This window comes from Dendrobates tinctorius, unplaced genomic scaffold (genome assembly GCF_039654945.1).
Source record: "Dendrobates tinctorius isolate UK_male_01 unplaced genomic scaffold, ASM3965494v1 ptg000086l, whole genome shotgun sequence".
In the NCBI taxonomy this organism is placed as follows: Eukaryota; Metazoa; Chordata; class Amphibia; order Anura; family Dendrobatidae; genus Dendrobates; species Dendrobates tinctorius.
The window spans coordinates 54,035,099-54,047,810 of NW_027361754.1; the positions used below are offsets into that span (position 1 = coordinate 54,035,099).

General features: G+C 44.6%; 1 protein-coding gene across 5 annotated transcripts in view; it reads left to right on the forward strand.

Moving 5' to 3' along the window:
- The first annotated feature begins 448 nt into the window (after window positions 1-448).
- Window positions 449-12,712, forward strand: part of FAAP20 (FA core complex associated protein 20) — a 55,788-nt gene continuing 43,524 nt past the window's right edge. Inside the window, exons 1-2 of one of the 5 annotated variants that reach the window (XM_073585403.1) lie at window positions 449-574; window positions 5,148-5,266. In XM_073585403.1, coding sequence (XP_073441504.1) covers window positions 5,154-5,266 — 113 coding nt within the window. In that variant the 5' untranslated portion in view covers window positions 449-574; window positions 5,148-5,153. The other 4 variants (XM_073585400.1, XM_073585402.1, XM_073585404.1 and 1 more) reach the window with 4 other exon arrangements.

Here is a 12,712-nt window from a genome sequence, read left to right on the forward strand (position 1 = left end):
GCTGCGGAAACGCAGCAGAATCCGCAACGTGTGCACATAGCCTTCAGATTTTGTATTAGCTATGCCTGATGAAGAGACCTGAGTAGTCTCGAAAGTTTGCAATGTGTTACCATCTTTTCAGTTAGCCATTAAAAGGTATCAACCACTGAGGACTCTCAATTCTGAATATTTTTCTACCTCATAAAGGGACACTGGTCAGAACTGCAAAAAATGGCCAGGTCATTAAGGTCAAAATAGCCTGGGTCATGAAGGGGTTAAATAAGAATCTCAAATTTTATCTGCAAAATCCATGCTGAGCAAGCTAAAGAAAACTGGAACAATGTCCCGCATTGGATTGTGAGGTGGACATGCTCATTGATAGATATGTTCTTCATAAGTTTTCCTAATATTGTGTTGATTTTTTTTTATAAGGACTGCTTGGTTAAAACTGTCCTGATGGGAGATGGAGAGTCACTCATTGAAGTACACCGAGGGAGAGACGTTTCTGTCACGACATACCCACGGTGTAACCCGATAAAGGGTCCCGTGCTCGGTACACGGCGCTGACAGGAATGCTGCAGTGCTCAATGCTGAGGTACAGTCACGTGACGGTTGGAGACACTTTCCCGCCCTCACTCGGGAGGCGGGACCGGAGCGCAGAGCCCGCGCTTTCTCCTCACAGCGGCTCCTCTGTACGTATGTGCCCGATGATGGCGGATCCCTGTTGTCGTGCTGTTAGCGGCTAATTACTTTTCTGCACGTTGTGAGCGATTAATCATGTTGTAGCGTGATGATAATTATGGGAGAACAATACTGCTAATGACTGGTATACAGGAGCGGTTCTTGTGCTGCCCAGCAGCCGCTCAGCTACGTGATCATGGCGCTGAACCGTGTGTAGGGAGTCGGGTCTGTGAGGGAAGTAACTTGTTCAGTGCCAGATATAAGTGAGAAGAGAGCCATTGTTTTATCAGCGGCTATACAGAGCCAAGGCTGGTCTCACGTGTCCGACTACGTCCCTCAAACGGTGGATGCTGAGGACCGACGCATACCTGACAACATCTGCAGCTCTTGATTAGTCGGCCTGTGAGTGATGTCATTATTGCAGAGTGATGTCTTCCCAGGCCGACTAATCAAAAGAGGAGACGTGGATGCTGTCAGTAGGGGTTGGTTCTCACGCCTAGCAGTGACAAGGATGTGGATCGGGTCTTACAAATCGATTCGCCCTGAAAATGTCCATCCTATTGAGTTTCCACACCTGAATGCGGCAGCCTCATTTGTGTCAGTATGCAGACTGATTCGCGAGCAATGGTCGTGTCATGTTGGTCGCAGGGCCTCCTGACCTAGGTCCACATGAGGCTGTTGTATTGATTCAGGAGACCCATGGTCCGGACACAGCTCTTTTCAGCGTCGACAAGATGCTGGCACATCCACTATGGTTTTCCTAAAAGCCCGGGATAACACGTGAGAAACTCGAACGAGTCTAGCATCTTAATACTCGGGACCGGCGTGTGCGGCAGCATGTATTGCTCTGTGGCTGCACGCTCCGCTCCCGAGTGTCGGCGGCAGTGCCGAGTATTAACATGCGAGACTTGTCTGAGTTTCTCGCATGTGTGATCCCGGCCTCAAATGTTTTTCTCTTCATTTATAACTACAAAGCTGGCTGAAAAATGAATGTGCTACTTCTTTTAATCTCTTCATGGTTACTGAACCCTGTAATAGTCAAGAAGTAACAAAAGCCTTAAAGGGAATCTGTCACTCCTTTTTTTTTAATATGAGCTGTCGGCACCTACATCAGGGGCTTATCTACAGCATTCTGTAATGCTGTAGATATGCCCCCCTATGTAACCTGAAAGATAAGAAAAGAGTTAGATTATACTCACCAGGGGGTGGGGGGGGCGTTCCGGTGCTTCCCATCTTCATACGATGCCGTCCTCTTCTTTCCTTCCTGTCGTGGCTCTGGCGCAGGCACACTACTCTGCCCTGTTGACGGCGGAGCAGAATACTGCAGTGCGCAGGTGCTGGACCACTCCTGGTGCCTGCGCACTGCAGGACTCTGCTCTGCCCTCAACAGGACAGAGCAGTGCGCAGGAGCCATGACAGGAAGGAAAGAAGAGGACGGCATCGTATGAAGATGGGAGGCACCGGAATGCCCCCCCACCCCCTGGTGAGTATAATCTAACTCTTTTTTTTTCTTATCTTTCAGGTTACATTTGGGGGGTGCTTATATCTACAGCATTACAGAATGTCGGCGACAGATTCTCTTTAAATGCAATGTAATTTTGATACTGCTTTTTGTTATGTTCATTTTTACCGCAAAAAAAAAAAGCAGTGTGCAAATACCCTGCACCTGAAAAAGCTTGTGTTAGATGCAGTTCTAAGACTAAAGGGTCCATTCATCATTTTGTAAAACGGACATTGTCCTCACTAAAATTTTTGAAAAGTGGAGGAGCTTAAGGGTATGTGCCCATGATCAGGAAATAGCAGCGCTTTGGACACAGCATGTTTTGCTGCGACTGAGTCTACGCAGCGTCAAATTAAAGGGAATCTGTCACCCATATTTAGTGATATCATGTAAAGATATCACCCAATTGCGCGTCTCATAAGGATTGTACTAGGGCTTTTGACTCCCCCCGACCCCGCACCTTTGAGGCATAAATACCCTTTTTAAAGCACAGTGGGCATGGTATTTCTATAAATCCCATCCACTGTGCTTGTATCGTAGAATGCAGCATTTTGGACACAGCGCAGGTGAGCGGTGTCCAAAACGCTGATATTCCGGATCGTCGTCACATACCCTAAGGTTATGTGCACACGTAGCAGAAAATTTCTGCTGAAAAACCTGACTCCCTTCCCAGAAACCACGCGGTTTTTGTGCGTTTTTCTTCCAGCACATTTTCAATACTCATAGATATGGCCAGAAACGCGGAAAAATCCACGAAATTAATGAGCATGCTGCGTTTTTTACCGCAAAGCGGTTTTTTTCGTGGTAAAAACCGCATCAGTATGCACAAAAAGTGCAAAATGCATAGAAATGAATGGGAAGCTTATTTTTAGCGGTTTTATTGGAAAATCCGCTAAAAATACTGCTAAAAAAACGCTGTGTGTGCACACAGCCTTAATACACAATTCTGCAGTCGCTCTTTGTGTATTGCAGACTTATAAATCTTCACAGCTTGTGCACAGTACGCTGTGAGCATTCTACGGGAGTGGATGATCATGTGAACACAAGTAGATGATTTGAATACTTTCGGCCACATTGCAATTAGTTGTGTCTGGCCACACTCCGTATGCATGCATTGTCGGAGGCTGTGCCATCTAGTTGGCACATGACTGCATGTATGCAAATCACTTACTTGTGATCACATGCCCGCTACTGGCATTGGAGAATCCTGGCACTGTGCACATGCTGAGTGTACACAAGTATGCAGTCACATCCTCTGCCACCTGTTTTTTGGGGGATGTACTCCTGATTATAAGTTTGGACTAGTACACCCAAACTCTATGCTCAACTTTACCTCTGCAGCATCAGAGGAGCCCAGGGTACTGAGCTGGCAACATCCAGCTAACTTCAGAATGTGTTCAAGCTTTATTGAGCTCCTTGCTTAGGAGATCGTTCACTATTAGACTGTAAAGGTGGCCAGCAACCTAGGCAGCCTAAATCCCTTTGTAAGAGGTAAATTGCGAATTTGCAATTTTTCCCATTTAAGATGATGAGACAGAGCGCTTTCAAATTATTAAAATAAACTTGATGGAAATTGTATGCTGTTGCTATAATATTAACACATATGTACTAATAGTAATGACATGAGTTTACTAAGGGTTTACATTTTGCTAGACTTATAATGTGTCCCATTTCAATGAATTTACCTTTTTCTATAGCATATATCACAGGGAACCTTTCACTTGTTTCATGGTGCCCAAACCACAGGCAGCAAGGATCAGGGCCTTTGTGTGTGATTGTAGCCAGGTATATTTTTCTCTGAAATGCTCAAAGTATTGAGCATAACTTAAAACACCATTCCAGGTTTCTTTTTCTTGCACTGCTGGCGTGGTGCTTTAAATGTAAGTCCCATGTCTGATACTCACCTTCCAGTGTTTTCGACGCTGCTCGTGTTGGTCTCCGGCGAAAATTAGTGTTAGGACTCGCAAGTTATGGGGACCCTTGGCGTTGGGTTGCGAGCTTATCTGTTTTGGCCAAAATAGTAACCGATACCTCATTTAATTTATTTATATGCATTATTTTTATCATCTTTTTAGTGCACTTTTTATAATTTTTTGCAGGATGCAGCTAGGCCCCTTTATGTTGGCTTGGTTTTCTGTGTGGTGCATATATAGTGCTGTGCAGCTCGTTTTCTAATACTATCAGTGTGATAAATAGGCTTGTGATGTAGCTTATGACTTCCGGACAGTCAGAAGTTACTGTTACAAGTTGGCGCCACGGGACCAAAAAACGGTGAAGACGCCGTAGGGTGAGTGTATGACCAGGAGGAGACTTGCACTTAAAGTGCCATTCCAGCGCTGAAAAAAGAAAGAACAAAACCCGCTGGAGTGGTACTTTAACCCCTTTTTGACCTATGATGCATAGGTGAGTCACAGGTGCAACCCCCCCCCCCCCCCCCGTTTGATGCGAGCTCAACATGCCCTCGTATGGCCATATTGACGGAAGAGTGAAAAAGTTATGGCACTGGGAAGAAGGGGAGCAAAAAACGAGAACTTCAAGACGGAAAAACAATACGGTGAAGGGGTTAAAGATCTGGCTGGGGACCATAGGCAGAGACTAAATTAATCCCTCTTCTCCCACTATGCTCCAAGTGATTGACAGGACTCTCCATATATACATGAGAAATGTGACTAGTCAAGAGCCGCTCCCAAGGCTTTGACAGGTCTTTCGCTATGGGAAAGACTTGTCAGTCAGCTGGAGCGTTGCTGGAAGAAGCCAGCCGGGTATGGCGCCAGACTAGTCTTGTCTCTGGCCATGATCCCCGGCTGAATCTGTAATCTATGTTTCCAATCTTCTAACTGTATTTTCTCTGTGACGTCCGTGGTATGGGCAGCATGATAAATCTGACAGGTTGCCTTAAATAAGTCTTCCCCAATGTCCAAATATTATAACAGATGTGTTTGCATTTAGTGAATGTTTCATATCTGAACTTTTGTCTGCTTTGTAGGTTAAGATGTCTGATGAGAGGTCTGCTAAACTCAAACTAAAGAGGAAAAAATGTGTAACTGCAGCTCAGGTTGGACAAGAAGTGGAGGTCACACTACAACCCTCATCAGCACTTGGCTTGTGAGTTGCTGCTATGACACCTTTTCTACTATTTGTATATCGAAAAAATAAGCTGCTAGTGTAATGTATCTTTTTATAAATCATGTTTGCAAATGTTATATAAATAATGGTGTTTTTACCTAAAGCTTTGATGTGTCTTGACGTACCAGAATGTTTTAAAGAGAGAAACATGATGCAGACACACTGATTCTTGCAATTTGTCACTTTTTGCTTTGTATACTGTCATTTTGATAAAATCCGTTTTCTCTGCGGCATATCTATCAGAGCTCCGAATGTTGAGCCCTACATTATTGCTGCAGATCTAGCAGAGCTCCGAATGTGGAGCCCTGTACAACCCTGGATGCTTTCTTCTTACACTGTAAATTGACAGAAAGCTGCCAATAAGTGGTGAGAGGAGGGGGTTATACAGAGCAGTTGACCAGGAGGCACGAGACCACTATTCCTCTGGTAATAATCTCCTGCTGATAAAACACTGATTTTATTGAAATTGTAACAAACAGCCCAGTAATTTCAACATCATTGGAATCAGGCTCTCAGCCTCTACATCGTTCTGCTCTAAAATCACCAAAATCTGATAAATTTCCTTTAGTCCTTCAGGTTTTTTTTTCTTGTGTGTTAGCATGGGATATTGTCCATATTATTCCATATTGTAGATTTTATGACATAAAGGTTAACGTTCTTCCTAGTTAAGATAGAGAATAACAATGAATCCTATTTGTTTTTAAATAATCTTGTGTATAGCACTTTATGTATAATAGTTTAATCATATCATTGAATATATCTTGGACCTGATAAGACTGGTGTATTTACACTGAAAGTCCAAGCCAGAATAGTTGAATGATCCACTTTGAAAGCATTCTTGTCTGATTAAAATAAGTATCTTATGAGTGCATGCACATCTAAAAGTGAATACAAATAAACCTGCATTCACATGCAGCTGTAGTGCTAATTTGCAGGTAAACACCATTCTAAAGGGGGTTTTACACTAAGCGATATCGCTAAAACGTCACCGGTTTTGTGACGTTATAGTGATATCGCTATGTGTGATACTTACCTCCGACCGGCTCCCCCGCTGTCCATCGCTGATCGCGCGAGATTGGGCGGCTCCATTTCTCGTCGTCAGCTTCCTGCTGGGCTTCCTGCTGTGTGAGACGAGCGACGCGTGGAGGCGGGCGGGAGGACGTCTGGATCGCTGTGTGTGAAAGGTAAGTATCGTCCGCTGCGTCGCTGCTGCATCGCTGTGAGATCTTTCTGTGTGAAAGCTCACTTGCGATCATTTAGCGATGCACCAGCGATCCTGACCGGGTCGGATTGCCGGTCGGATCGCTGGTGCATCACTAAATGTAAAAGGGCCTTAAGGCCGGAATCACACTAAAAGTATAAAACCTTGTTCCGATTCTCACTGCCGAGAGTTGCTCAAGTGTTCTCAAGTGTATGGTCATGTTTAGGTAATGCGTTTGCAATGCGATAATGCAATATTTTTCAGCCATTTATCCATATGACTTCTGTATGGCTTTACATTTTTCACATATTTTTCCAATGTAATGTCCGATTAAATTAACTGGCTCAGTGATCTCAAATGAATAAAAACCTAATCAACAAGGACATACATTGGGTCCACAAGATGTTTAGTCCACAGATCTTTGAAATATACCCCCTGCTGCTGGTTTGGTTGAAACGTGAGACAGGTTTGCATTACACACAACTGAGCAGGTTCTTTTACATTGAGTATTGTCTCAACGTTTTGGGGAGCCTTAGCCACTGATTGTTGATCCAATGAGGCGTGTTCAGGGTTTTTTTATAGGTTGCCAGAATAATCTGCATGCCAAGTTTCCTGTTCTTGGCTGATATAATTTCTTGGGATGTGTGCGTAACTGTCGCACTCTATACTGATCTGGATCGCCTCATTGAATAACATTCGTCTGAGTGCAGTGCAATCTTTATTCGCATTGCACTCATCTGATTCATACGCAAGTGTATCTCCAGCCTAACTGTTTGAATGTTCGGCTGTAGGGAGAAAATTACGATTTATTTTCCCTGCAGACACTAAGGCTATGTGCCCATGTTGCAGAAATGCTGCAGAATTGTCCGCAGCATTTCCACAACTCCCCGCCGCGGGTAAAACGCATGCGGAATTCGCATGCGTTTTCTCGCAAAACAAGCGTTTTGCAAGTGTTTTTAGCTTGCAGAATGCTAGCGCTTTTCCAAGCGATCTGAAGCATCGCTTGGTAAAGTGATTGACAGGTTGGTCACACTTGTCAAGCATAGTTCTTGACAAGTGTGACCAACTTTTTACTATTGATGCTGCCTGTGCAGCATCAATAGTAAAAGATAAAATGGTAAAAATAATTTAAAAAAAATTAAAAAATTGGGATATACTTGCCCCCGGAGTCCTTCCGGTCCTCATTGGCGCTGGCGTCAACTTCCGTTCCCAGGGATGCATTGCGCGAATGACCTCTGATGTCACGGACCGCTGATGACATCGCAGAAACGCTTAAAAAATGCAACGTGGGCACACACAGCCTTAGGCCTGTTTCACATTTCAGTTATTTGACATCAGGCAAAATCCACCAGAGTGTGAAAAAACGGATCCGTTTCCGTTTTGTCACTAACGGATGCCACTGGATACGTTTATTGGACGGATCCGCTTTAGTAGCTGAAATCTAAAGCAACCCGACCTGGAAAAGGAGAGAGAGAAGAGAGACTGACTTCCAGAACGCTGTTGAGGGTTAAAATGCCTGGCAGAGGGCATGCGCAGTAAAAAAAAAAATAGCGATCCACCACTACAAAAAAAGTTATATTGTCCGTCCACTTCAGCCGGCGGCCGCTACAGTTTTAACGGATCAGTCTAAAAACGGATGAAACTGACGACCATCAGTCAAAATCCACCGCTAATGCAAGTCTATGGGGAAAAAAAGTTTCCGTTTTTTTTATAAAAACGGCGGATTTTGACTGACGTCAAAAAACTGAAGTGTGAAACAGGCCTTAGTGGGTGGGTTGAGTGGCTCCAGGGGTTGTGAGCAGTCAGTGCTCTTTATGCAGGATGGGCCATGTACGGTATATGGATACACCTAAATAAAATGGGAATGGTTGGTGATATCAACTTCCTGTTTGAGGCACATTAGTAAATGGTGGGTTGGAAAACTTTCAAGATGGGTGGTGACCATGGTGGCCATTTTGGATCCAACTTTATTTTTTCCAATGGGAAGAGGGTCATGTGACACATCATACTTATTGAGAATTTCACAAGAAAAACAATGGTGTGCTTGGTTTTAATTTAACTTTATTGTTTCAGTTTACACAGAAAGTTATGTTCAGTGATGAGGCAAACTTTTTTGGGTGGGCCATTTATATGGATACACCTAAATAAAATGGGAATGGTGACAATTTTCTTGCGTAGGGTGTCTTGCATTGAAATCTGCTGCAATGACCTGGGTACTGCGTTCACCAGACATCAACACAATTTCTATCCGCTCCTCACGTGTTAACCTCTGTGACATGTCAATGGCTGTAAACAAAGGAAAACTTGTAAATAACTCATGAAAGAATAAAGTTAAATTAAATCCAAACACACCATTGTTTTTCTTGTGAAATTCTCAATAAGTATGATGTGTCACATGACCCTCTTCCCATTGGAAAAGTTGGATCCAAAATGGCCGCCATGGTCACCACCCATCTTGAAAAGTTTTCCCCCTCCCATATACTAATGTGCCACAAACAGGAAGTTGATATCACCAACCATTCCCATTTTATTTAGGTGTATCCATATACATGGCCCACCCTGTACAGTGAATGAGCTGCTCCTGTTTTTTGACAGACAAACTGCTCTGCAGCGTGTGTACTAAGCAGGAGATATAGCAAGAAGCGGAGGCAATATTCTTGACATGACCACTGCGCGCTACGGTTAATTTCTGATTTTAGCATAATGAATCACAGGACTGAGGTCTGTCATTGACTGCAGCAGTCTCGTAATATCTATAGGAGGTCATTGCTGCAGCCAGGTAAACGGAAGACTGGCATGTAGGCTCAGGGATGCACAGCTGAAACAGTGGGGATTAGATTTTGTTAATTTATTAACAGCTCATTTACATGTTAAGAAAAATATGGATTTCTCTGGAATATATCAGATCGCAGATCTCCAAGGTATAATTTTATTCAACTTTAATTCAACCTGCATGCCCATGTAGATGTCTTAGGAGGGCTGAACCTAATAAAAGATTCCCTTTGACTCTCTGTGATGTACATTAAAGGGCTCTTTCACATGTCCATGTCTCCGGTATGTGTGGTGACAGTTTTCACACGTACCGGAGACACTGACATGCATAGTCACAATGTTGCTGTGCACATGTCTGTGTGTTTCCACTAACCGTGTGTCCGTGTGAATCACACGTAGACATGTCTGTTTTTTACCAGCAGCATGGGCAGCAGAACCTCCCGCTTACAGATGACACACCGGGGTGTCATCTGTATGACACGTCCCAATGGCTCTCCTCATTCTCCCCTTATTCTCTGCTCACGCTGATCATTAGAAGAGAAGTTATATTCAAACTTATATTCAAGTGATAACAATGACAGCAGGTGGCGGGTGATGGGACTGTTACTCCCATCAGCCTACTCCTGCTGCTGCTAATAACAGTGACCACAGGAGCTGATGGGAGTATTCATCACCCACCGCTTGCGCTATAAATAGAGGAAAAAACTGTATGGGTTCCCTGCTATTTTTTATAACCAGCCAGGCAATAATCACAGCTGGTGGCTATAACCCTCAGCTGTTAACTTCAGCAAGGCTGGTTATCCAGAATTGAGGGGTCCCCACGCTGTTTTTTTCCATCATACATGACGGCACCACGAGAGGGGTGATCCGCCAAACAAGGACAGGAAACCTTCAAGATAAAAGGGGCGGCTCCTCTCTCCGCATCAGTTGGTTTTCTGTCCTTGATGGGGAACCCTCAATTGAAGATTCTTGAAGAAAGAAGAGGATGCCTGGGTTGGATGGTTACTGGCAGGCACCTATCTGCTACATCCGTCACCAGGTACCGGTAGTCGCCTCGGGTCCCATGTATTCCCATGCCCCCCCCTGAGCGAATGCATGGCCACAGCCCGTGAGGCAAATGCCCGGGTGAAAACAGGAGCCTCGGAGTCCACATTTGTGTACCCTCCCTGATGCCAGAAATAACCCCACACTGTTCTAAAGTCCTCGGAGGCCACATATTACTGTGCACACCCTGTTGACACATAGTGACCATGCAGCCCGTGAGACACATCGGTGCCCGGGCAAATTAAAACTCCTCGGAGGTCAGATTTGTCTACCCTCCCTGTTGAGCCAGGATGCCGGTCACCGTTTGGGCCATGAAAAAAGAAGGAAAAGTACCTGCAGGAATCAGTGGTGGCTAGCTGCGTGATCTCTCTCTCCAGGTAAAATCCAGTTTCACAGGTATGGAGGAGGTGGCGGTGACTGGGACGTCATGGCAGCCAGGCATTATAGAGGTGCAGCGTTATTGCTCCCTCCGGGCAAGTCCAGGTACAGTTATGGCCAAAAGTATTGACACCCCTGCAATTCTGTCAGATAATACTCAGTTTCTTCCTGAAAATGATTGCAAACACAAATTCTTTGGTATTATTATCTTCATTTAATTTGTGTTAAATGAAAAAACACAAGAGAATGAAGCAAAACATTGATCATTTCACACACAACTCCAAAAATGGGCCAGACAAAAGTATTGGCACCCTCAGCCTAATACTTGGTTGCACAACCTTTAGCCAAAATAACTGCGACCAACCGCTTCCGGTAACCATCAATGAGTTTCTTACAATGCTCTGCTGGAATTTTAGACCATTCTTCTTTGGCAAACTGCTCCAGGTCCCTGATATTTGAAGGGTGCCTTCTCCAAACTGCCATTTTTAGATCTCTTCACAGGTGTTCTATGGGATTCAGGTCTGGACTCATTGCTGGCCACCTTAGAAGTCTCCAGTGCTTTCTCTCAAACCATTTTCTAGTGCTTTTTGAAGTGTTTTTTGGGTCATTGTCCTGCTGGAAGACCCATGACCTCTGAGGGAGACCCAGTTTTCTCACATTGGGCCCTACATTATGCTGCAAAATTTGTTGGTAGTCTTCAGACTTCATAATGCCATGCACACGGTCAAGCAGTCCAATGCCAGAAGGCAGCAAAGCAACCCCAAAACATCAGGGAACCTCCGCCATGTTTGACTGTAGGGACCGTGTTCTTTTCTTTGAATGCATCTTTTTTTCTCCTGTAAACTCTACGTTGATGCCTTTGCCCAAAACGCTCTATTTTTGTCTCATCTGACCAGAGAACATTCTTCCAAAACGTTTTAGGCTTTTTCAGGTAAGTTTTGGCAAACTCCAGCCTGGCTTTTTTATGTCTCGGGGTAAGAAGTGGGGTCTTCCTTGGTCTCCTACCATACAGTCCCTTTTCATTCAGACGCCGATGGATAGTACGGGTTGACACTGTTGTACCCTCGGACTGCAGGGCAGCTTGAACTTGTTTGGATGTTAGTCGAGGTTCTTTATCCAACATCCGCACAATCCTGCGTTGAAATCTCTTGTCAATTTTTCTTTTACGTCTACATCTAGGGAGCTTAGCCACAGTGCCATGGGCTTTAAACTTCTTGATGACACTGCGCACGGTAGACACAGGAACATTCAGGTCTTTGGAGATGGACTTGTAGCCTTGAGATTGCTCATGCTTCCTCACAATTTGGTTTCTCAAGTCCTCAGACAGTTCTTTGGTCTTCTTTCTTTTCTCCATGTTCAATGTGGTACACACAAGGACACAGGACAGAGGTTGAGTCAACTTTAATCCATGTCAACTGGCTGCAAGTGTGATTTAGTTATTGCCAACACCTGTTAGGTGCCACAGGTAAGTTACAGGTGCTGTAAATTACGCAAATTGGAGAAGCATCACATTATTTTTCGAACAGTGCCAATTCATTTGTCCACCCTCTTTTTTATGTTTGGTGTGGAATTATATCCAATTTGGCTTTAGGACAATTCTTTTTGTGTTTTTTTTCATTTAAGACAAATTAAATGAAGATAATAATACCAAAGAATTTGTGTTTGCAATCATTTTCAGGAAGAAGCTGAGTATTATCTGACAGACTTGCAGGGGTGTCAATACTTTTGGCCACAACTGTATGGAGGGCGCAGCGGTACCGGGTGTCATGGCGGCCGGTTGTCAGAGAACGCCGAGAATAGGCTGGGAGCCGGGCGCGCACCGGAAATGACGTGTGCACACACACACACACACACACACACACACACACACACACACACACACACACACACACACACACACACACACACCGGAGCAGCGGGGCAGAGAACGCGCACCAGGAACTGGCCAGCGAGACTCCCGGAGTGTAGAAAGGGAGTGCGCACCCAGGGGTCCGGCGCGCTCTCGCGGCATATGCACGGGGAGGAGTTCA